Below are 21,943 nucleotides of genomic sequence, written 5' to 3' on the forward strand. Positions count from 1 at the left end.
AATCAAGTATCTGGGGGAACTGGCATGCTTTCAGCTGCAGGGTTGGCTAGTGGGCTTTCTGGAACTGGGAAATCTAAAACCCTTGGCCTTGCTCCACCTCCTAGTGGAGGAAAGATTAGGTCTCCTCTTCCGCCCCCACCCACCGATCTTGCTGCTGCTAGGATTAATTCTTCCAATCATGACACTGCTCTAAAGGGATCCAAGGAAACTGTGAAGCAGTCAAATGATCCTTTATCTGATCTCTCTCAACTTGAGGTATGTCTTCATTTTCTGTTCTCTAAGCTGCTCCATTGATGTGTGTGTTTTGGAATTGGAAAAATTAATGTAAGTATCAAGCCTCCGATCTCAATTTTCTGAACTTGTTGTCTTATGCTTCCACAGATCTTTTATATTGATGACTGAATTTTATTTTCAAATAGATTTTAAAAATTGAGATGGATGGTAATGCTGTTATATTTTCTCTCTAGTCTTTCCGTTGCTAAATCCAGTTGGTGATGAAATTGATCAATTATTATATGTGAAGGTGCATTTGGCAATTATAAGATTTGAAAACAAGTCTCCTGTTCTACATGCGTATAAATGGTAGATCATTGAGTTGATAAGATGTTCTCATTTTACGAGGAAGATCTCCCATTGGGTAACTGGGGAGAACTAGTTGTTGAAATCTAGAGAAAATCAAGAAAGTTGAAAGTCTAAATTGCGTATAAGCAGAAATCTATCAACAAGCAGAAAATAAAGTTTTTCAAATTAGATTCACCTAACAGAATTAGAATATACTATTCCAAGAACACATTATAAGTCTCTCGTATCATCACTACTGCTAGATATTTAAGAGAATTGTCAAACATATTTGATTTCCATATTATCCTCTTCATCACTAGCAGTTTCTCTCATTCTTTGTCACCATCCTAGACTTGCAATGACGCCTTCTCTTCAAGAGACAAAAAGACATCAAGAAATCCATAAAACGTTCTAGGCTATAAAAAACTCTCAAAAAGTTATGGCCAGAAATAAAAAGATAGTAAAGCAAACACAAGTGAGGCATTAGCCTCAGTGAGCCGAGGCATAAACCTACAAAATGGCGTTTGAGTTGTATGTTCAAGGCTTTTATTGAAAGCCTCATGCAATGTAAACCTTAAATAGCTTTTTCAGACAATGTTCACAAAGTAGGGACAAAATAAATGTTTACAATTATGTATACATACTGTAATTTTTTTCGAGATCCTCCTAACAATCTTGTTCTGAACACAGTCTTGGATTAGATGACCGTCTTTTGAAAGCTGGCTGGAGATATGTCCACTTTCTTAAAATGCATCCCACTTTCCTGAAACTCTTGCTCGTTAACTTCCCAATGTACTGCTCACTTACGCTAGAATCATCAACAAAAACAAACTTTTTATTTGTTGACTTCCGAATCTTCTCTCTTTTTCTCTCTCTGTCTACCCATGCACCAAAGAACACCGCTGCAGTTCTCCTAGACCTTCTCCAACATAGTTCTCTCCAACCTCCATCTACCATTCTCTTCAATTGAAGCCCCTGGTAACAGAGTTGCGCAGCTAGGAAAAAACTATTTCACCAATTCTACCATCTAACTCCCAAATTGCAACTCTCAGATTAATCGACTTTTTCTTTATTTATTTTATTTAATTCTTGCTGTGATTCTAGGATTTTTCATATTACTCAGTGATGCTTTAGATTTTGCATAGATGATGGCAATACTGAAGAAGATGTACTTCAGGAGCTGAGGATGGTGTTTCTAGCCATTAGTAGTTTGGATTTTCCTGGAACGGGTAGGGATCAAGATGATGTTTGCTTTTGGTTGATGAAAAGATATTGAAATTCGTTTCTTATTATTTGAAATTTGCTGATGCAATAGCTGTGGTAACGAACTGTGGGTTGGTGGACTGAAAAAGCTGGGATAAAAGAAAGGTGGAATCTGGTTTGGAAAGTTACTAGAATCAAAGTTTTCGTCAGTCAATCAAAACCAGGATATTCAAGTGAAGGTGAACGGTGTAAATATTTCTCTGGATGCTTCCCCACTTCTGCTCCAAATTTGACTTTATTGCTTCTCACTTCGTATGTCTAATAAAAGTACCGAATTTCTTCTCCATAGCATTTCCAAAACAAGCTTCAACTACCACGTCTCTAAAGAGTGACAGAATTTGTGACCAAGTCAGTAAACCTCCCAAGTTCTGATTCATAGACATTTAGAACATGGTTTACTAACCTTAAAGAATTAAGCTATGAGTAAGTCTACCAGTAAGTACCTATTGGTATAAATTTTTTTGTTGGTCAATTTGAAAACAGGTAGTTGTTTGAAAGTGAGCCTTAATATGACATTGTTTGACACCCTAAATGACGCCTCAAGAAAATTACAAACCATAGATCCCAATCTAACATCTTCCAAAAAGGATATTACAATATACTCCTTAGCATGAAAGACGTAGAAAAATAAAGTAGAGATAAGAATCTAACCACTGAGCAACACCCTACTACATCAGGCAAATTAGACAACATTGGACAATGTTAAACAAGAAAAAAAAAGTTAAATGATTTGATACTGTACACCGAGGTGCACTTAATAGATTGAGAAGTTCCTAAAATGATTCTTGTCATCTTGCAAATATCAAATAAGTGCTAGTTCCTATCAGTTGAGGCTTCCTTTTATAATTTCAAGTGGCTACCGCCTACCGGTATCTCATATTTCTCTGAACTAGTTTTGTTTTGTATGAAATAATTCTGCATAATTACAAGTTAAAACTTTTCTCCATTCCATTGGCATGTTTTCTTGTTGTTTTAATGTGTATCATTGGTTATAAGATGCGAGAGGTCCTTGCACATTTTAGTGAGCAGAATTGTAAGTGTCTTTGGTTTTTGGCATCTGCAGAGGAACCTTCCTGCCGGTGCTGGATCAGGGTCTGCCAAAACCTCTGCAGCCGGCTGGGCAGCATTTTGATAATATTTGGTACCTTTGTTGGTTGTCATACTAAGAAAGATGAGTGTGAAAGTAAATTTTATGTCAAAGAAAATTCATCATTTGCTCAATTTTTGGAAAATAATGGTTCTCAGAAATCGGTGATATACGCAGTTGACATGGTGTCTCCTTTTTTCTTTTCTTTTATTTTTATTTATTTATTTTTTTTATTATGCAAAATAAAAAGAATTGTTAAGAGGATGATTTTTGCAAAATTTCTTCTCTCCCATATTTCTTTGAATCTTATCATTTCTTTGTGAGGTTGCTATGATTTGTCCCAAACAATTCAATATTGATAAAAAAAATCTACTAGTAACCAAATAATGTCATTTAATTATAATGTGGTATTCCCCTTTCTCTAATTGTTCTATCTTGTTCTGTTGGGATCTTCTTTATTTATCAATTTTTACTTCTTTTTTTTTCCCCAAATATGCAGTTTTGCAGCAATCCTTTTATTAACGTAGAGAAATTCAAAACAAATTTTGCCAACTTGAGACAGATGACATGTCACGTGAGAATGTCCAAAATTACGAGTTAGAATTTTAATTTCAGTGGACGTAATAAATATTAAAAATATGAAACCAAGGATGAAACACTAAAACTTAAAAGTTATGAGACAAGATCGAAGTCCTGTTCGAGTGATACGAGTGAAATTCTTCTCAGTAATTGGCCTCGGTTCGAGCCTCCTTTTGGAGGACAATATTGAATTTCATATTTTAATAATATCTTATTTTTCATTTTTCAATATGTATTTAATTTATTTAAACAAATAGTTACCATCAACGTACATTTGATGGATTCATTTTACCTGTGTGCCTTCATTTATATGTGAATTCCCTACTATTAATTATAAATTAATTAAATATCAAATGTGAATTATTTTTTGAACGATTCTAACCTCACTATAATTCAATATTTCAATTCAATATTACTTTTCTTTTTTAGTATGTATTTAATTTATTCAACAATTTAGTTACCATCAATATACATATACATTTGAGATATTTATTTAATTTGTGTGCTTTCATTAATATATGAATTTTCTATTATTAATTAACAATCACATTCATTTAATTAATATTCATTTTCATGTATGTATTTCAGTGTTATTAATTCTAATTATAAGTTAATTAAGATTTCACATTCAATGATATATTTCATTATTCACGTCCATGTATGCTAATTAACATTCAATTTTACTTAATTGGAAATTAAATAAATGATTTAATATTCATTGTCATGTATATATTTTTTGATACATTCATTGTCGTGTATATATTTTCTGATATTAATTCTAAATTAATTGACATTCACACATATTTAAATATTACTTTTACGACACTTATAAAGCATTTTTATAACAATGTGTAATGCACGTTCAATGTTTACTAATCCTTTAAGTTTATAAATGAGTTAAGGGTATAAGTGTCTTTTACTTGGATGGATGAAAACGATCCAACTGGACTGTTTGCACACAAAATCAATTGGTTGAGAGAGTTAACACCAAGAACAAAATATTAGAAACCTTTTGCACACAAATATCAATTTGGCGTTAATTAAATCGTAAACATTAACCAACAACAAAATGAAGTGAAAACGGCAAACGCGTGAAAGCAAACTAGCTCCTGTTTGATGACCATTACTGTGTGAAAATTATGTTTTTAATAGTGATTTTAAGGAAAACGCGTGGTTAAAAGGTTAAAAAAAAAAAATTTAAAAAATTGGGTTTATATATAAAATATTTGATTGTGTAAATATGTGGTTGAAAATAAGTATAAGAAATAAATTATTTTGTTTTAAAGGGAGTCAAACGGGGTTCTAAAAGCATTCTCAATGCACTCCAACAATGCTCTCTATTTTGACTCTTCGTTTTGTTTTTTCAAGATATTTTATTTCATATTTTTCTTATATGTCAATGATCGTCATTTTAAATGTATTTTTTATTAGTTTAAAAAGTAGAGTATTAAAATTTGTGACTTATTAAATGTAATCATTGTACATTAAAAATAGAGACTGACTTTGACTATTTAAATTTGGAGAGTCAAACTCATTATCTATTCTAGAAAATTAAACTAAAGAGTCTTTTGGATATTACTTTTAAGCATTAACTCTTTAAAATGAGAATCATTTTTTATTTAGACGTTTAGAGAAATTATTGGAGATACTCTAATTTTGTTAAAAAAATCGCTAGAGTTTCAAAGCTTTATTATTGATTATTTGAATAAATAACTCACTTGGTTTTCTTATTGGATAAGAAATTACAATGTGCAAACTACGGTTTTAAAGGAAAGAAGAAATTTAGATATTGATTGTTTAAAAAAAAAAAAAAACGACTAATTAGACTATTTTTTGATTAAATTTGTGATCATTCGTTTGTTTCCATTATTGACATGTGTATTTTATTCACTTGAACTACGATCTTTAACATAAGGAACATATTAGCCTTAAAATTTAGCAACCAAAGAAGAATAATTTTTAATTTATCGAGTGAATTTCAATCGAACTTAATTTTCATTGATGATGATGATGATTATTATTAGTATTATTATTATTTTTTTGGTAAAAGAATCATGTCCTTTTCACTTTGTGTTGAATGAGTTTTAGTTTCCTATTTGTACACCGAGTCCTCTAGCGTATGTTTTAGTTTCCTATTCGTAGACCTAGTCCTCTAGCATGTGTGATTATTTTATTGGATGATTATGCCCTCGTTTGGTGGCATTAAAATTTAAAAAATAAAAAATAAATTATACTAGTATTTTTTAGAAATCGTGTGATTAAAAAATAAGGAAAACTTTTAAATATACATGTAAAATATTTGATTATGTGAATGTTATTGAAAATAGTATACAAAGTAAAATAAAGTAAAAACCACCAAACAGGGACTATGGGTTGCATTGATTTTCTCTCTCTCTTCTTTTTATTATCTAGTGAACATTATTAGCACACCGGGTGATCACATGTCAATATAGAAAATTGTGTGAAAACATCCTGTGTGGACATAGATATTAGAAGATGGGCCAACAGAGTTTTATCGAAGGACAACTTTCATCATGGTTATCGACGAGTGAACTTTATTAGTTTTAGAAAAAAATAAATATTAGGGGGTGTTTGATAGTCATTTTTATGTAAAAATGTATTTTAGAATAATAACTCGATGGGAAGTGTGTGGTTGAAAAATAAAGAAATTTTTTTGATTTACGTGTAATATTATTTTAATAAAGAATGTGTGATTAAAAAGAATAGAGAGAAAAATGCATTTTGAAAAAAATGGCTACCAAACGGGGGCTTAATAGAAGTCTTGAGTAAGTAGAGTTCTAAATCTAATCCGCTGGAAAAATATATATTTTCGATGGATTATTTAATGGAATTCAAAGACCTTTGTGCTTACTAAATGAGAGAGGCTACATGAAAAACCATAATTTGGTCAAAATATTATTGTACAATGATTTTGCAATGGTAACAGGGTGATTCTTGTGAGTTGGTGGTGGTGGGTTCCATGACGGAATTGTTATGGTTGTAGCTCACACAACGGTTGTTTTGATGATCAATTTTTCAAGGCAGGTGAAGCTTATTCCATGAGTAGGTTATGAGTTAGGGGTTGGGATTGGATAAATCAGATAAGATGAATATTTTTGGTCAACTTCAACTTCATAGCATCGTTGCCCTTGCCACGTTATTCCTCCACCTTTGCTGATCCCAATTTTTCCACTATCATCAAATCCATTTTTTCACGGCAAGAACATTTAAAGAAAATGAGAAGCAAAAATAAAGATAGATAAATTATTTTCAAAATCAATAATACTGATGATGGCTGTGGCAATGACGGAGGTTCCCCCACATACCAAATATGGGTTAGGGGTTAAGCATTGGTTTTGTGTGGATGTGGGGATTGGAGAATATGGATATTTTTGTGAACTAACAAATTTTTGCATGGAAATCATTAGAGGTCCTATTTAGTGCACATTATTAAAAGTTTGACAACTCTATTGTAATTTTTCGAGATTTGGAACTTTCCAAGACAGATTACACTTTTTCAATTAATAAATGTTTAAAAGATCATTTTACTGTTTTAAAAAATAATCAAATTAAGGCCAGACATTGACTTTTAGTCAATGAATGGATTTGGACGAAAACCATTCAAAGATTGATATGCTCACGAGTTTAAAATGTTTGAAATCCCTGCATTTTGGATAAAATCTACAAAAATTTGAAAACACCTCGATAAATTGAAGAATACTTTATCAATCATGCTACTTGTACAATATATTTTACAATTTGATTTGCAATGCATGACTTGACAAACATCATATCCATCTATTTGAAAATTTGTTTTTAAAATCAATGGTTATAATTTTTTCAACACACTTATTATCAATAAAGTTGTACAAATACATTGTACGGATAACTTTATTTATACTTTATTGAGAAGCCCTCTAAATATCCTAAAGTAGTGTGTTAGGTACTGATTGGGATTGATGGCAATCCCACCACCAACTCTTCTATAAAACATTTGAGTTGTATTCATTTGCTTGGTTACGTTCCATAATTTGGTGAAACCTATTGTCATTACTGAACCATATTCTAAGGATTGAATATTATTTTACAATTATTAAATTATTTATTATTTCAATCAAATCAACGTGTCAAATTTTCTGAAGAATTTTATCATAAGAAATAAATTATTAGGAACAATGAGTATCGCGTAACTTGAAGAACATTTAATTTTCAAACTCGAGTAATGTATGAAATACTGGGATGGATATGCTCATATTAACGAGTCACATATTCTTTTTGTATATTTTTGTACAATATTTTATCATGTAAATCTTATTGCTAGACGAATATAAGCTCTTAATAAAATTGTTGAAAATTTAAAAATAAAAAACTTATATGCACGCACGTTCATGTGCAATCACTTTAGGAGTCAACTCTTATCAATAAACAATTACATTCTATATCCTCCAAAAATGAGAAAATATGTCTTGCAGATGAACATGTTATAGCAGACAGTAAAATGTCAATAAATAAAGAACAAATAAGATTTTATTAATTATGCAAGGATTTAGACTTGTTTGGTTTAAAATGGAGAATCTGAAATATGTAAATTACCGTATTTTTTTCCTATGAATTTTACAACGTAAAAGTTTAAACATAGTTATCTTTCACAATTTGTTTGAACCGCATTTTTTTTGGAAAAAATAGAATTTGTTATAGTGTTTTTTTGGAGAATGTGGGATTAAATAATTGTAAAAAGTTCTGATTTACGCGTAAAATTATTTTATTGAGAAAATATATAGTTAAAAATAAATTTGAAAAAAAAAGTTTTTTTTAGAATAGGGCTCAAACAAAGGCATAGTATAGTATCAACATTGTAAAATATGAAAAATAAGTCACATCAATTTATATATACACAAGGATTTTGCTTGATATATAGCAGTTCTTCTGTCAGAACACACATATAGAGGGGTGGATGGGATATTTTTTGACAAGTTTTTTCATGTTGGACCCCATATCATGAGAGTATTTTGACAATCTTCTGTGAAACTTTTTTTAGTACAAATGGATTAATCCTATACACAAAAGATGACAAGAAAAGTTGGGTTATGCCATTTGTAAATAAATTTGTGTACACTTATGTTGACACTTGATATGTGGTCAAAAAATAAGTGTTTGTTTGATAAGAATTTCGATAATTGATTTTTTTTACTGTTAGAGATAAAGTAGATCTTACTTGTGATAGAATAATTCAAAAATAACGGCTGAAATAGTGAAATAACAATCAAAAAATTGATTTTAATTAACTTAAAATTTATACCAAATAAGCACTAAATGGATGAAAAGATATTCTATTTTTTTTTTTAAATTGTCAAATGAGATAATGACAGCTGACATGATGTAAACGAAGGTGTAGACAATAATGTACACGCAAACATGATTGACGAAAGCTCATTTACTTCCATCAAAAGGAAGGGCAATATAGCTATTTTTATGTTACGGCTTATTATTTGAGGTATTAATTTATTATTTGAGACAATAAAATTATACAAAATTAATATTTCAAATAATAAATTGTCATAAAAATGACCATTACATTCACGAGTTATGAATAACAATAGCTATGTTTTTACTTTTCTTTTTCAATAGCGGTAAAAGTGTGAACAAAATTATTCAAACCACAAGAAGTTATAAATTCTAGACTTACGAGGGGATCGGAAGCCAATAATTACCGACCTGTGCAAACGCCAAATTATCTATTATTTTTGCATCGTATATATTAATTTATTTTTATTTTTTCTAAAAAATTACCATACTTTTAATCAGTCAATTTAATTTTTATACGTATACGCACAAGATTGTATTTCGCGGATCGGGTCTATCTCATCGACAAGAAGACTTGGCGGTAAGCCGTTCCCTTTGCCTATTGCTTCGCATTTGTAGGATAGTTTTGTTATCAATTTTTTTTCCTCTTTTTTTTTTTTCACCACTTCCTGTTTATTGGAAATCTAGATGCGTAAAATTTGTGTTAGATATATTGAATTTGAATTTTGTGCATTTTGATCGGTTGACCTTTCACAGGTGGTTGAATTTTCGAGATTTTTCTGTGTGCTTATATATATTATTGAAGGGTTATCATTTTTTCCCACTTTGGATTTTCAAAGTTTCATGTGAATTTTTGTCTTTGGTAGTTTTTGACTTTTGGGATAGTTGTTGTAGACACAGTTCCATATTTGTGTGCTGGTTAGTAATAAAGTTATCTTTTGTCAGTGGTAGGTTTTGGCATGATGAAATGAATGGAATCAGTACAGAATGAGAAGTTCATTTGGGGGCTTTATAAATTACTTCTTAAGCTGAGGGAAGTAATTAATGGCTACGAGAAGTTGGTTCCAGAAGTTTCAACCGCGTGATCGCTTGAGGGCATCAAGTAAGAAGAAGGATACAATGGATAGTGAAAGAGAAGATTCAAAGCAGCTTTCATCCGAGGAGGCCTCAAATCTTACGAAACAGAGGGTGGCTGCAGCAAAGCAGTACATAGAAAATCATTACAAGGAGCAGATGAAGAATTTGCAGGAGAGGAGAGAGCGGTATGTCATGTGATCTGAATATTATTCTTTTACGTTGCTTCATATCACACCTTCTATTTTCGCATATATAGTTTACAGGCTCAGGGGCCTGATGTAATGGTTGGTAAAGTTGCATTTGAATTATATTCTTATGATATGTGCTTTGATGATCTGAATGCTCTCAAAGTAGTTGCTTTAATGTGCAATTTTCAAAATTTTCTCATATGAGGTGTTGTTAGATTACTCTATGACGAGACTATGGCAACAATATTAATCTCCCCTTCACATGCTTGTCAACCCATTTGCTGCTGTAGACCGAAAACCAATAGTTTAGGATGGAAATAAGAGGATAAAATTCATCTTGAGGAGTAGGTATGATTTCCTTTATTGTACAAGTTCTGAAGTGCAGTTCAAATCTTAATTTTGAGGTACTGGAATGAAGTGGTTGGTGGAACAAAACATTCAAAACCTATTGAAACTTTTTATCTTGTAGTCGAAGCACTCGTGTTTCTTCAAGCTAATGCACTAAAACACGTAGTCTATTGCACTTCTTTTTAATCTTCAATTTTTTTATGGTCATTTAGCGTATGTTTGGTAGGTGATTATAATTTGTTCATATTATAAATAGATAGAAATGAGTGGTAAATTAAATGAGTAGTACTTGTTGGTCCCGTTTGATAAAAAGACTAGAAGTGATTGAAAAAATACATACCAAACATGCTCTAATTCAACCGTATGCCAAATTTTTTCAATGCCTCTTCCTTTTCTTTTATTTACACGGCAATAAAGTTTACAACTCCAGTATTTTTTTTGGAAAGCAACAGTGGAAATCTGTTCCAGGATTAACCGACACCTTCTTATGATGTGCAAGATACACTTATTTTGTCCCATTATACATAATTTTTGATAGAGCTTTTGCTTAAGGGAAGTGTTGTTTAGTCCTTAATTTTGGTTGCTGTCATTGTTACCCTTCAAAGCAAGCACTGATTTTAAGCTGTAGCAAATATTGGCTTTATAGGAAATGCACAAGTCTCAATCTATGGTTGCAATTTTCTGTAAGCACTACCTTTGGAGCAAATGATACTAAATGCCTGATATGATAAAGTGTATTTTGCACGTATATGAGCGGATTGTTAGTAATATGGTAATACCTTTATAATGAAATCAGAGAAATCGTTTTCAAGGTCCAGGGAGTGTTTTTCTTTAACTGTTGTTTTTCATCATTTGATCTGAAAACAAGGAAAAAGTGATTTTTGCTCCAAATTGATGTACTTTTAATACTTCATGAAAAAGTAGGTATATTTCACCATAAACCAATAAACCTTCTGCTCATTGAGACGGAAGTAAGTACGCAATCTAGTGGTGTCGCTAGAATAAAAAATTTGTAACTAGAGAATAACACAAGAATATTGGTAATAATATTTTTCTGATACACTAAGATTGTTCCATTGGGGTTTCATACTTTGAAAATGTTGTTATGACCTCAATATCAATGCTATCAAATATACTTCTCAATATACTGTTTTCCTGTGCAAAATGAAAGTGATTGTAATTTGAATTTGAATATGGTATTTTGCATGCCAACAAGAGTTGCGTAACATTGACAAGCAAAGCTATAAATATGAAAGAACATAATTCTCTATTTAGCAATAATGTGCCCCAATAACACAGTTCAATGCACTTTTGTTTTCTCTCCGGACTTTGAGTAGGAGTTGCCTGTGACCTGTATTAAGTCTAATTAGGAAGTGATGGAGATCTTTGGAATATTATGAGAAAACTATCTATGGAAATACTTGCTATAGATTAGAATATGAGTTATTTTGTAATTATTAAGCCTCCATTTGGCAAAAATTATAAATTATTTATAACTAGTCAAACCTCACTTTCAACCACACATTTCAATGGATCTACAAGTACTACTCATTTATCCATCACACATTCTATCTATTTATAAATTAAATTGTTTATGAATTCTTCCCAAACGGAGGCTAGGTTGATTTTCCTTTATTTCGTTTCATGATTATGATTAGATAGTTTCCCTGTTTTTTAATGGATTTTTAGCACATGTAAGAGAGTGCTTTTCATTGTGAGACAACATGTGATGATTGAATAAAGTACATAATTTCTTTCCCCTTCTTCCTTTCTTTTTCTATTTCTTCTCTTTTTCCTCCTCTCTTCTCATACAAGATTAGTGATAGTTTGTTGTTGTTTGTTACGAGCGCTCGTCATCGGGCAATTAATCTGGTTTGTTAGTTTTTAACATTGAACATGTGTCCTTGAGTAGTTGGTAGACTTATATACCACATATCTCTTTGTGTAAAGCATTCACGATGTGTGTGTGTGTGAGAGAGAGAGAGAGAGAGAGAGAGAGAGATTGGATGGAGGGTTTCATCATCTTAGAAGAAGGCAAGAAAAAATTATGATTTCATCCGAACCCAGTGGCAGAGTTGCATGCACCACTAACCCAACTGTAGGTCNTTGTCACTTGGGTGCAATAGCTATATGTTTTGATGCTAAGCATAACAGCTAAATATTTTGATGGTCTTGACATTTCGCCCTTCACCAATGATGAAGAGTTGAACAAGCACCTCTGTTTCTGTCTCCATGACACCTCATACACACCATAGGGTAATATATTTAGACCCGGGGTCTTTAATGCGTGCACTTGGTGCAATAACTATTAAAAGCTGAATACAAAAGGTATGGATGTTACTAATACAAGTAATGCTTGAGATTGTGAGCATCTGAAGCAATTTGCCTTTGAGGTCACATGACTCCTTATGTTAGCTCTCTCAATAGAAAACGTTATTCTCTATGTTTTGCTCATTTTCTACATGGCTAACGTATTGAATAGTATTTGACAAAGTAGGCATCCCTTCAAAGTGTGCTGTAGTATTTGTATGGCTGCATATTTAGCATGTTCCTCTTTGGAACAGCCTTCCAACTGGTTCTCGGTTTGGAGTTGACTTGAAAATTCAGCATTTCTGTCGATTTCAACACTTGTGGTTTTCTGAAGTAGCTAAAATTTTCCTGTTACCAAAATAAGCTAAAAAACCACCCTGTTATTAGAAATCCCTCCCCTTCCAGTTTTAAAGCTACAAAGAGAATTTTAAGGCACTCTCATGAAGTAAATGAAAACCATCTGATATGAATTTCAGCTCAATTAAAAGTTTGAAGTAGGGAAATCAATTTGAAAACGAAGGAATTATTTTGGGTTCTCCTGAAAAGTTGGGTTTTTCATAGCGAATGAAAACTTGTTCTACCTCTGGTTATGTCAATTTGATTCTTATTGATTTAGATTTTAAAATCTAGATGTTAAATAGAGGAATATTGTCCAAACAAAAATTTCAACACTGTTTTGGTATTTTGTTAAATTGCAGATGTATAGTAACAATGTCAGGCGAGGATGCATCAATAACTAGCAAATTCATGCTCGAAAGCTATTTGTTTTGCCTTGATGTGACCTGTCCTGAACAATAATTATTTTACCACATAGTTCACTAGTACTGGAGTTTTCTGTGTAGAATGCTATATTCTTATTGTATTACATTCTTTTTTTTTATTGTTTTTAAAAAAAAAAAAAAAAACTTTACTGAGCATAAACAATTATCCATGCCAAACAAAATGTCATAAACAATTATCCATTCTAAACAAAATGTCATAAACAGTCAAAACAAAGTTCACTCGTAAGCCAAAAATATATTGACAAACTAAAATACCAAAAATCAATGTTTTTAATCACCTAAGGGTCTTGGGGGGCTGGGGTAGTATCTTCAATATCCTGAGTTGCCTGCAATACCCAGACTCCAGCAGACTCAGACAACCTCCGCAACTCCTCCTTCCGTCCAGATGAAGAGTATTTGTATCTTATAATGGAATATTTACCCGGTGGAGATATGATGACTTTACTTATGAGAAAGGATACCTTGACTGATGACGTGGCCAGATTTTACATAGCGGAGACGGTTTTAGCTATTGAATCTATCCACAAACATAATTATATACATAGGTTTGCGGATGTCTGATTTTAAAGATGATTCCTTCTTGATTTCTGCATTTTCATTGGGTGTTTTAGTTTGTCTGACACCTTTTGTTAACATTGATTTGCTACAGAGATATTAAGCCTGACAACTTAATACTCGATAGATATGGTCATTTAAGATTATCGGATTTTGGCCTCTGTAAACCTTTGGACTGCAGTACTCTGCAAGAGGACTTTACAGTTGGTGAAAGCCTTAACGGAACTTCAAGAAGAGACGAACGATCTCAAGCTCCGAAACGTACACAACAGGAACAATTACAACATTGGCAGAAAAATAGGCGGATGCTTGTAAGTTTCATGGCATTGTTACAGAAAGTCATTTATCTATGTAGAGCATGTTCGGCTAAGCTAAGTCAGACTTACTTTTAAGTAAATTTTGTTCCCAAAAAGTTTGGATGGGTTGATTTTTTCTTACCTATAAGTTAAAAATGTTATTTATTCTGATATTAAAGTAGCGGTTAAATTTGGGGACATAACTTTTGTCATCTCCAACTTGGTCAACATAAAAAAATATGTACAGCAAAACTTATATGTACACTATCTTTAATTAAAATTTTAAGCTCCAAACATGCACATATTTTCTTACTCCCAATTGACAGATCTTTTTAATATTGATTGCTAACATGAAAGAAAAAGTAATTGGATGGTTCATATAATGGACATAAAGAGCTACGGAACAATTAATCATTTTGGGCATGAAAATATGGAGGAATGAATTTTAGTGTTGTGATAATGCTATTTTTGAGACTGGTGATTGAGGCATTAGTTTTGCTTTTGATATTGGATAAGGATCTTGCAGGCTTACTCCACTGTTGGTACACCTGATTACATTGCTCCAGAAGTTCTGCTAAAGAAAGGTTATGGAATGGAATGTGATTGGTTAGTAGTTCATTTGTTGTACCAAGAGAACATTATGACTTACTTACATCTCGGTCCTTTTTCTTTAGTTTTCGCTTTCATAGATATGATTGCCCTTTTAAACTCTACATGTTGATAAACTCAGATTGAATTTATTTGCATGCCTCTTTGGACCATGGAATTTTATTACATAAAAAATGAACTGCATCTATTATTCCAACTCGAAAGTGTACTGATTCCATGTGGGAAATAAAGGTCCAGATTTTACTAAATGATATTTATGCTCAATGAGTCTGGTAACATCTTTTATTTGCTTGCTCCTTTCCTTTGAAGCACCCTCATTTTATGCAATCATCTGTGCTTTATTTGTAAAACGTGATTGAAGTGTCCCTCACCCACACACCCGGTCCATAAAAAGAAAAAGTGGATTATTTACATCCTATATTGCAACATCAGGCGAGTCATTGTTCTGCAGGTGGTCACTTGGTGCTATCATGTATGAAATGCTTGTGGGATACCCACCTTTTTATTCTGATGATCCTATGTCAACTTGTAGGAAGGTAAGTTCTATTTTTCCATTGCTGAGTATTTTGCAACATTCACTCTAATATTGCATATGTGGTCTTTACTTAGTTCCTGTTTATGGCTTCTACTAAATTTTCACTTCTATTTATTCATGTTTCATGCTGCTCTTTAATCATTTGGTCTCTGATTAGTAAAGAATATGAGTAACTGTTACTACACATGCATATATGAACAATAGATCCAGTGTTTGGGGCATTTCCCTTGCAAAAGGTAACAGAAGTGTGTAAAAGTCTCCAGGCTGTCGTGTGCAGAGGATAAAGGGAGTTTGACTGCAAGACCCAACTTACGAGCAGGGATCAGAATTTGGCAAGTCAATGCAGGCCTTTTGCCACCTATTTCTGAGGGGATTTTCACCCATTAGACTGGTACATGAGCGTGGTTTAGGGTGCTGTTAGAAGTTAGACATGTAAGGTAAGGGAGTTGATTATTTAGTATACATTTCGCTTGTACTAGAGGACTCTGTAGGACACACCTTTAATTACCGATTATTGTGATTGCTGAAAGCATTTAAGTAGGAAGCCAAATAAGATGAGTCCTCTATTATTCCAAATTTCTGGAAACTTAGTATCAAAATCGAGAGAATGACAGGTTCTCTACTCTTGCTTGGATGGAGTGATAGAGGATTTCACAACAGGTTGGTGGACACGAATCTTGTTTCTACTTGACCCAAACAATTTGATGAGGCACTCCATCTAATTTTCATTGTTCAAATCTTTGACAACCCCTGACATGACCCCTAAAAAAAAAAAAAACCACTATTCAACATTTCGACACCATTAAAATCCCAAAAGTTCTGCTGTATCTCTTTATTTATCCAAGGGATGGAATGGAAGAGGCCTTTGTTGACCACAGTCACCACACTAATCACACATTGTAACTAGTCAATATGCTCTTTTCTTCGTTCGTGGTTTTATATTCAAATGTGCTAGGGACTTGTTTGTCAAAGTCTACTGCAGCCATGTCACGTGATCGTGGAAATCTTGCTTATGAATAGTTAGATGCCAGGATAATAAAAGCACGACTCACTGTCCTTTTCCTAAGAAAATACTGAAAGTATGACGACATCCTATACAAAACCTCACTTATGATATCCCTCCCAAAATTCAAGATTATCAGTGCATTATACTTTTAGAAATCAACATGAATTCACCTTTTAACCTGAAATGGCTGAGGAGAGGAAGATATCTCTCTCTGGGGTGCTTTAAGGAACAGATCAAGTGAAAACATCCTGGGGCCTGTATCTTAAGAGGACTAGAACATGTAGAGCTATGCCCATGGTATCAAGGGTTTGAAGCGCTTCCTCCCCTAATTGGCCTGAAAGGGAATTTCCTTCTCCTCTAGGTGTAGCAAAAATCAATGGAGATGATAGACCAAAAGCCATGGAACTTGGTTGGCTTGTGGGTTTTTGGGATGAATTTCTCTTTTTAATGTATTATTTATCATGAATGAGGGAATTACACAGTGTGTACACAGCCTATCAACATTTTCTTCTGTTTTTATGCTTCAAGCTCTTCCTTATAGAAACCGGAGTACACACACTAGTAGCTGACATTCTTTGTCATTATTATATTTGCCTGTGGCAATTTCGACCCCTTGAGAGATGATTTGAGTGCATGTTTGAGATGTTGCTAGGACATCTTGGCTAGATATAGATAGAGCCTGGGCTATAGAACAAAGGATTCAGAGACAGGTAACAAGCTACCTACTCTTAACAGTCGAAGCAAGCTCCTTTATTGTGAATTTGTTATTTCAGAGTAAAACAATTCTCTGCAATTGGGATCATACATACTACCAACTGGTAAATAACCAAGCTGCTCTTCTGTTAAGCTATTGAAGAACAACGGGAGATTTAACTTGTTGTGTGAGCTCCCCGCAGGGGGCCTGCTTTAGTTATTACCAACATTGATGTGTTCTCATTTTAGGTTTAAAAAAAAAATAAAAAAATTACCACTGTTCCCATGCTCATTTGACAAAGGCAAAGTAAACGAAAATCCTGATTACATTAACTCGAGAATGTTACTTTATTTTTATGTGCAGATAGTGAACTGGAGGACACATTTAAAGTTTCCAGAAGAAGCAAAGCTATCTTTAGAAGCAAAAGATCTTATAAGCAAGCTACTTTGTAATGTCAACCAAAGGCTGGGTTCAAAAGGCGCTGATGAAATAAAGGTGTTTTGTGGTGTCTCCTACGCTATATTCTTTATCAATTTCAGGAGTTGATGGAAAATTATGTAAATTATTGGGCTTCTTTTTCGAGTTAGGCTCACCCGTGGTTCAAGGGAATTGACTGGGACAGAATATATCATGTGGAAGCTGCATTCATTCCTGAAGTCAAAAATGAGCTGGACACCCAAAATTTTGAGAAATTTGAAGAGGTATTAGAGTTCTTCACAATGAGTTTGGTTTGTTATTTTTACTTGTATTACATGTCTTGTGAGTAGACGTGTAGTTAACCATGATTTTCTCTGGTCGCAGTCTAATATCCAAGCTCACACTTCATCAAAATCTGGTCCATGGAGAAAGGTTCTCTCTATGGTGCTACTTAGTCTTTTTATTTGGATGCATCCATGATTTCTATAGATACGATGCGTCTACTTTACTCTTATATGTTGAGAACTCCAAGAGACTTGGTTGCCACTTATTTGGATTTTCCCATTGGTTTGACTGTATTGTCCTTTCAAATTGGCAAATGAAAAAGCTGTATTTTTCTTCTAAGTTACAGATGTAATTAGAACTAGGCAATCAAAATGAATGACTACCTTCATCCCGAACAAGAGTTTTTGTTCGACTTAAAACTCTAATTATTAACAAATAGGCAAAGCAATAGACCAATCCAGTTTTGTAATATAAAATTAGAAATAATTTTTGGAGCATAAGAATTATGATGCTAGCCCAAAGTTGCATTTGTTTTTTAGAGACATTCTTCTCCTATTTTAAGACTCTAGACCACTAGTTTTTGTTCAATGTCATGTAGTCGGTCAGATTTTATTAGGTTTTAGATTTGTTGCATACACAGCAAGCTTTACTATTATCTTCGAATGCATTATGAATACTTATTTTCATCATCTCAATTCTTTTTTATCCTTGCATTTGTTTTTTAGAGACATTCTTCTCCCATTTTAAGACTCTAGACCACTAGTTTTTGTTCAATGTCATGTAGTCGGTCAGATTTTATTAGGTTTTAGATTTGTTGCATACACAGCAAGCTTTACTATTATCTTCGAATGCATTATGAATACTTATTTTCATCATCTCAATTCTTTTTTATCCTTGCACTTATTTTGTTCCTTTCACTGTGTAGATGATTTCATCCAAAGATATTAACTTCGTTGGTTACACGTACAAGAACTTCGAAATCGTGAACGACTATCAAGTGCCTGGAATGGGTCTCTCTCTCTCTCTCTCGTGACTTTCTTGCATGTTGCTACATAAACACACATGTTATTATGTCGTGTTTGTGAGGCTTTCACAAACTAACTATATATATACTTTGTATTGTGCATGCTATTCACGGCCTTTCTGCGGCTAAATTTTGCAAGTGTGGCCGTCACAATTGTTGTTATTTTCTGAATGACGATATATTTCTTCTTGTTATTGATTTTAGATCTCTTTTCTTTTCCATAGCTGAATTGAAGAAGAAAAATAGTAAGCCGAAGAGGCCTACAATCAAATCACTGTTTGGTATGTTTATACATTCCATTTACTTTTTCTGGAGCATATTCAACCTTCAATTGTAGCCAATTTGGTCGCCTTTATGGTTTTTTAGAACATTAAAACATGAACGTGAGTTTGTTTTAATTCATTCTTGGCTAAACTTAAAAAGAATTAGACCTCACAAACTTCTTTTTGCCAAGAGAACTTATAAAAGTTACATTTACCAATAAAACTTACTTTTCTAACAGAGGATGAAACAGAAACATCAGAGGCTGGTAGTCCATCATCTCAACGAAGCTTCCTGAATCTCATGCCTCCCCATCTTGAAGCTCCAGAGGAGTGAAGTAATAAATTCTTGTAAGTTCCTTGTTTGGCAATATGCATGAATGCTGTACTATGGGGTTAGTTCTTTCGTCATGGATGAAGAAAAATGCCGTGCTCAAGCTATAGAACTGCTTCTTGTCTCGTTTTTCTCTTTAACCGTATCCAAGATGTGATGACTAGCATATCTGATTTGTACCTAAATTTTTTCATCCTGTCTTCAAAATCACAGCTGTGTATAGAAGAACATACATCAAAGATAGATGAAATTATGTGTAAATGAAACAATACTGAACAAGAACTGTTTGATTTCAACTTTTTTATTATTAACTGAACTTTTCACTTTGCAATTGTTATATAGTGAGCATGATTCCACCAATGCTTAACAACATCTTTTCCGTGTCTGTGGTTAATTGAACTTTTTTGTTATGTCTCGAGTTTATGATCATTGAACACCTCCCCCTCCGTCCTTCCTGGGAAAAAAAAAGAACAAAGAAAAAAGAAAAAAGAAAGTATGGTTGGTTGTGCATTTAAGCGATTATATAAGCTATGACTACTAGGGAATGTGTGGGTGATAAGTGATCAGTAGTTGTGGGTCCTACGAAATATGTGGATAAGAAGTATATTTGACCATTTTAAATTATATTTAAGCTTTACCAAACATACATTTGGCTTTCAGGCAGTGGTTTTTCATGGTGTCTAAAGAATGACCCTTTTTTTCTGCTGCTGTTGACGGAATAAGTTTGTTCCTCTGTCCCTACATCTGACTTAAGCGTTACAAATTTGCCCATTTTGGTGAAAGAAATTAGCTGGGAAAGATCTCCATATTAACGAGCCCCGCTCCCAAAGAGGGAAAAAAAAAAATGTAAGAAAAACTCAACGAAGATATTTAGCCCACAAGACCACTGCAATATGGGAACACTGATGTTGCAGATATGGGAAAGTTTACCCTGCACGAACTTTCCTTGAATTTGGTACATATTTGATGTTCTTGTCTTTACACTAGTAAAGCTTTTGGATGTGAGCTTATGGGACAATGGGATGGATACCTTTTAACTAGTCTTAGAGCATTTTTAGCCAAGTTTAAGTAAAGGCTTACTTTTAAAAGAGCAAGTCTTTGAACTACAATACCACAAAAAACTAAACTGAAGACTTGTTTTGATGGGCAAAGAATGAAGAAATGCCTTGGAGAGGGGTATGAACGGTGGAATTCCATTTGGCTTTAACCTTAATTTCCAATAAAAGAGGCCTTAAAATTTTATTTGGAGGTGCTTATAAGCACTGTAATGGATTATATCTTAGAAGTTATTTTGAAGTGCTAGACAATTCTTAAACATGGCTTGTAAGGAATTGTTCGGTTAAGCTTAGAAGTAATTACTTCCAAGTCATTTGAAAGTGTGACAAATCTAAAATTGCTTGTAAGGGATTGTTTGGTAAAGCTTAGAAGTCAGTACTTCTATGTAAATTTTTGTTTATAAACATTTTACTTTAGAAATAAATAATTTATATGTACTCTAACTAACAATATAGTAACAGTCTGTCCTGTATCCACCTAATCATATCCACTCCCATCTTATATACTCTAATGCAGTATAACCAAACGCCCCTTTATGTAAAATGTTATCCGTTAGTAATGCTATACAATTTTTGTAGAATCGTTATTAGTAGAAGTCTTTTTTAATTTTTTAATTTATTTTTTCTCCCTAATAAATTTCAATAAACTTGGAAGTATTTAGACTAATTTTCGTTGGGTAAATCGTAAAATTTACTGCGACCTTTGGTCAAAATAGCGATCACGTCCTCAATTATTTTTCGTCTAGCTTTTATCTCCAATTTTTGAGAAATTGGCAGACAGACTGGACATGATTTTCATCCAAAAATTTGTTAAATTTGGTGTAAAATTACAAATTTGTTTCCAAGTCCTCAAACATTTTTTCTACTTTTAACTTTATAATTTATGGTCTATCTACGAGACTTCGTCCGACCAATGACAAAAGTAACAAAGATGTTGGTAATAACTGAAGAAACGCAAGTTGATTGAGAATTTAAGTGTAGATAATGTTGTCCCAAGTCAATAACAAATATAATTTTTTGTTAGATGAATGATATTAATATATTCAACGACAAAGAAATTTCAATAGTATTCACTTGCTCGATTTATTTTTATTAATATTATTCTTTTGATTGCCTCTTTAGAGATTTTTTGGTTTGTTCAAATCGAATTCAATAAAGAGGCGATGAGTTAATTGTTTCATAATTATTAAACTTAAATTGACGTTTTTGATTGCTCAATATATTTTAAGATGTTTAGTTTTGACCACTTAAACTTTTCAAAGTGTCGAACATTATTTATTTGAATTACTTTCTTTCGTGTTCCCAATGGAATTGTTGATTTGGCAGAAGGATTTCACAGCTGCGCAGTGCATCACTGTTAGATGTCCAATCACG

The 21,943-nt window shown here is 32.9% G+C and overlaps 2 protein-coding genes across 2 annotated transcripts; both read left to right on the forward strand.

The window, feature by feature from the left end:
• Positions 1-6: 6 nt before the first annotated feature.
• LOC111405790 (uncharacterized protein At1g03900-like) lies at positions 7-3,175 on the forward strand. The gene is made up of 2 exons (XM_023034829.1): positions 7-255; positions 2,888-3,175. Exons 1-2 carry the CDS (start codon positions 25-27, stop codon positions 2,954-2,956), a joined length of 300 nt encoding a protein of 99 aa, XP_022890597.1. The 5' UTR covers positions 7-24; the 3' UTR covers positions 2,957-3,175.
• A 6,062-nt stretch (positions 3,176-9,237) lies between these two features.
• On the forward strand, positions 9,238-19,851 carry LOC111406654 (serine/threonine-protein kinase 38-like). The gene is made up of 15 exons (XM_023036042.1): positions 9,238-9,374; positions 9,740-10,065; positions 10,128-10,235; positions 10,440-10,569; positions 12,952-13,050; positions 13,839-14,044; positions 14,149-14,365; positions 14,877-14,956; positions 15,411-15,495; positions 17,558-17,689; positions 17,782-17,895; positions 17,996-18,043; positions 18,822-18,906; positions 19,145-19,201; positions 19,423-19,851. Exons 2-15 carry the CDS (start codon positions 9,839-9,841, stop codon positions 19,515-19,517), a joined length of 1,683 nt encoding a protein of 560 aa, XP_022891810.1. The 5' UTR covers positions 9,238-9,374; positions 9,740-9,838; the 3' UTR covers positions 19,518-19,851.
• Positions 19,852-21,943: the final 2,092 nt, after the last annotated feature.

Source organism: Olea europaea, chromosome 12, assembly GCF_002742605.1.
Source record: "Olea europaea var. sylvestris chromosome 12, O_europaea_v1, whole genome shotgun sequence".
NCBI lineage: Eukaryota > Viridiplantae > Streptophyta > Magnoliopsida > Lamiales > Oleaceae > Olea > Olea europaea.

Bases quoted from the DNA above. Each gene is read 5' to 3' on its own strand.
- LOC111406654 (XM_023036042.1), top strand. From the start codon at position 9,839: ATGGCTACGAGAAGTTGGTTCCAGAAGTTTCAACCGCGTGATCGCTTG. The intron at 10,066-10,127 runs GTGATCTGAATA...TCGCATATATAG, and splicing joins AGGAGAGAGCGGTATGTCAT to TTTACAGGCTCAGGGGCCTG. The intron at 14,045-14,148 runs GTTTGCGGATGT...GATTTGCTACAG, and splicing joins AAACATAATTATATACATAG to AGATATTAAGCCTGACAACT.
- LOC111405790 (XM_023034829.1), top strand. From the start codon at position 25: ATGCTTTCAGCTGCAGGGTTGGCTAGTGGGCTTTCTGGAACTGGGAAA. The intron at 256-2,887 runs GTATGTCTTCAT...TGGCATCTGCAG, and splicing joins CTGATCTCTCTCAACTTGAG to AGGAACCTTCCTGCCGGTGC.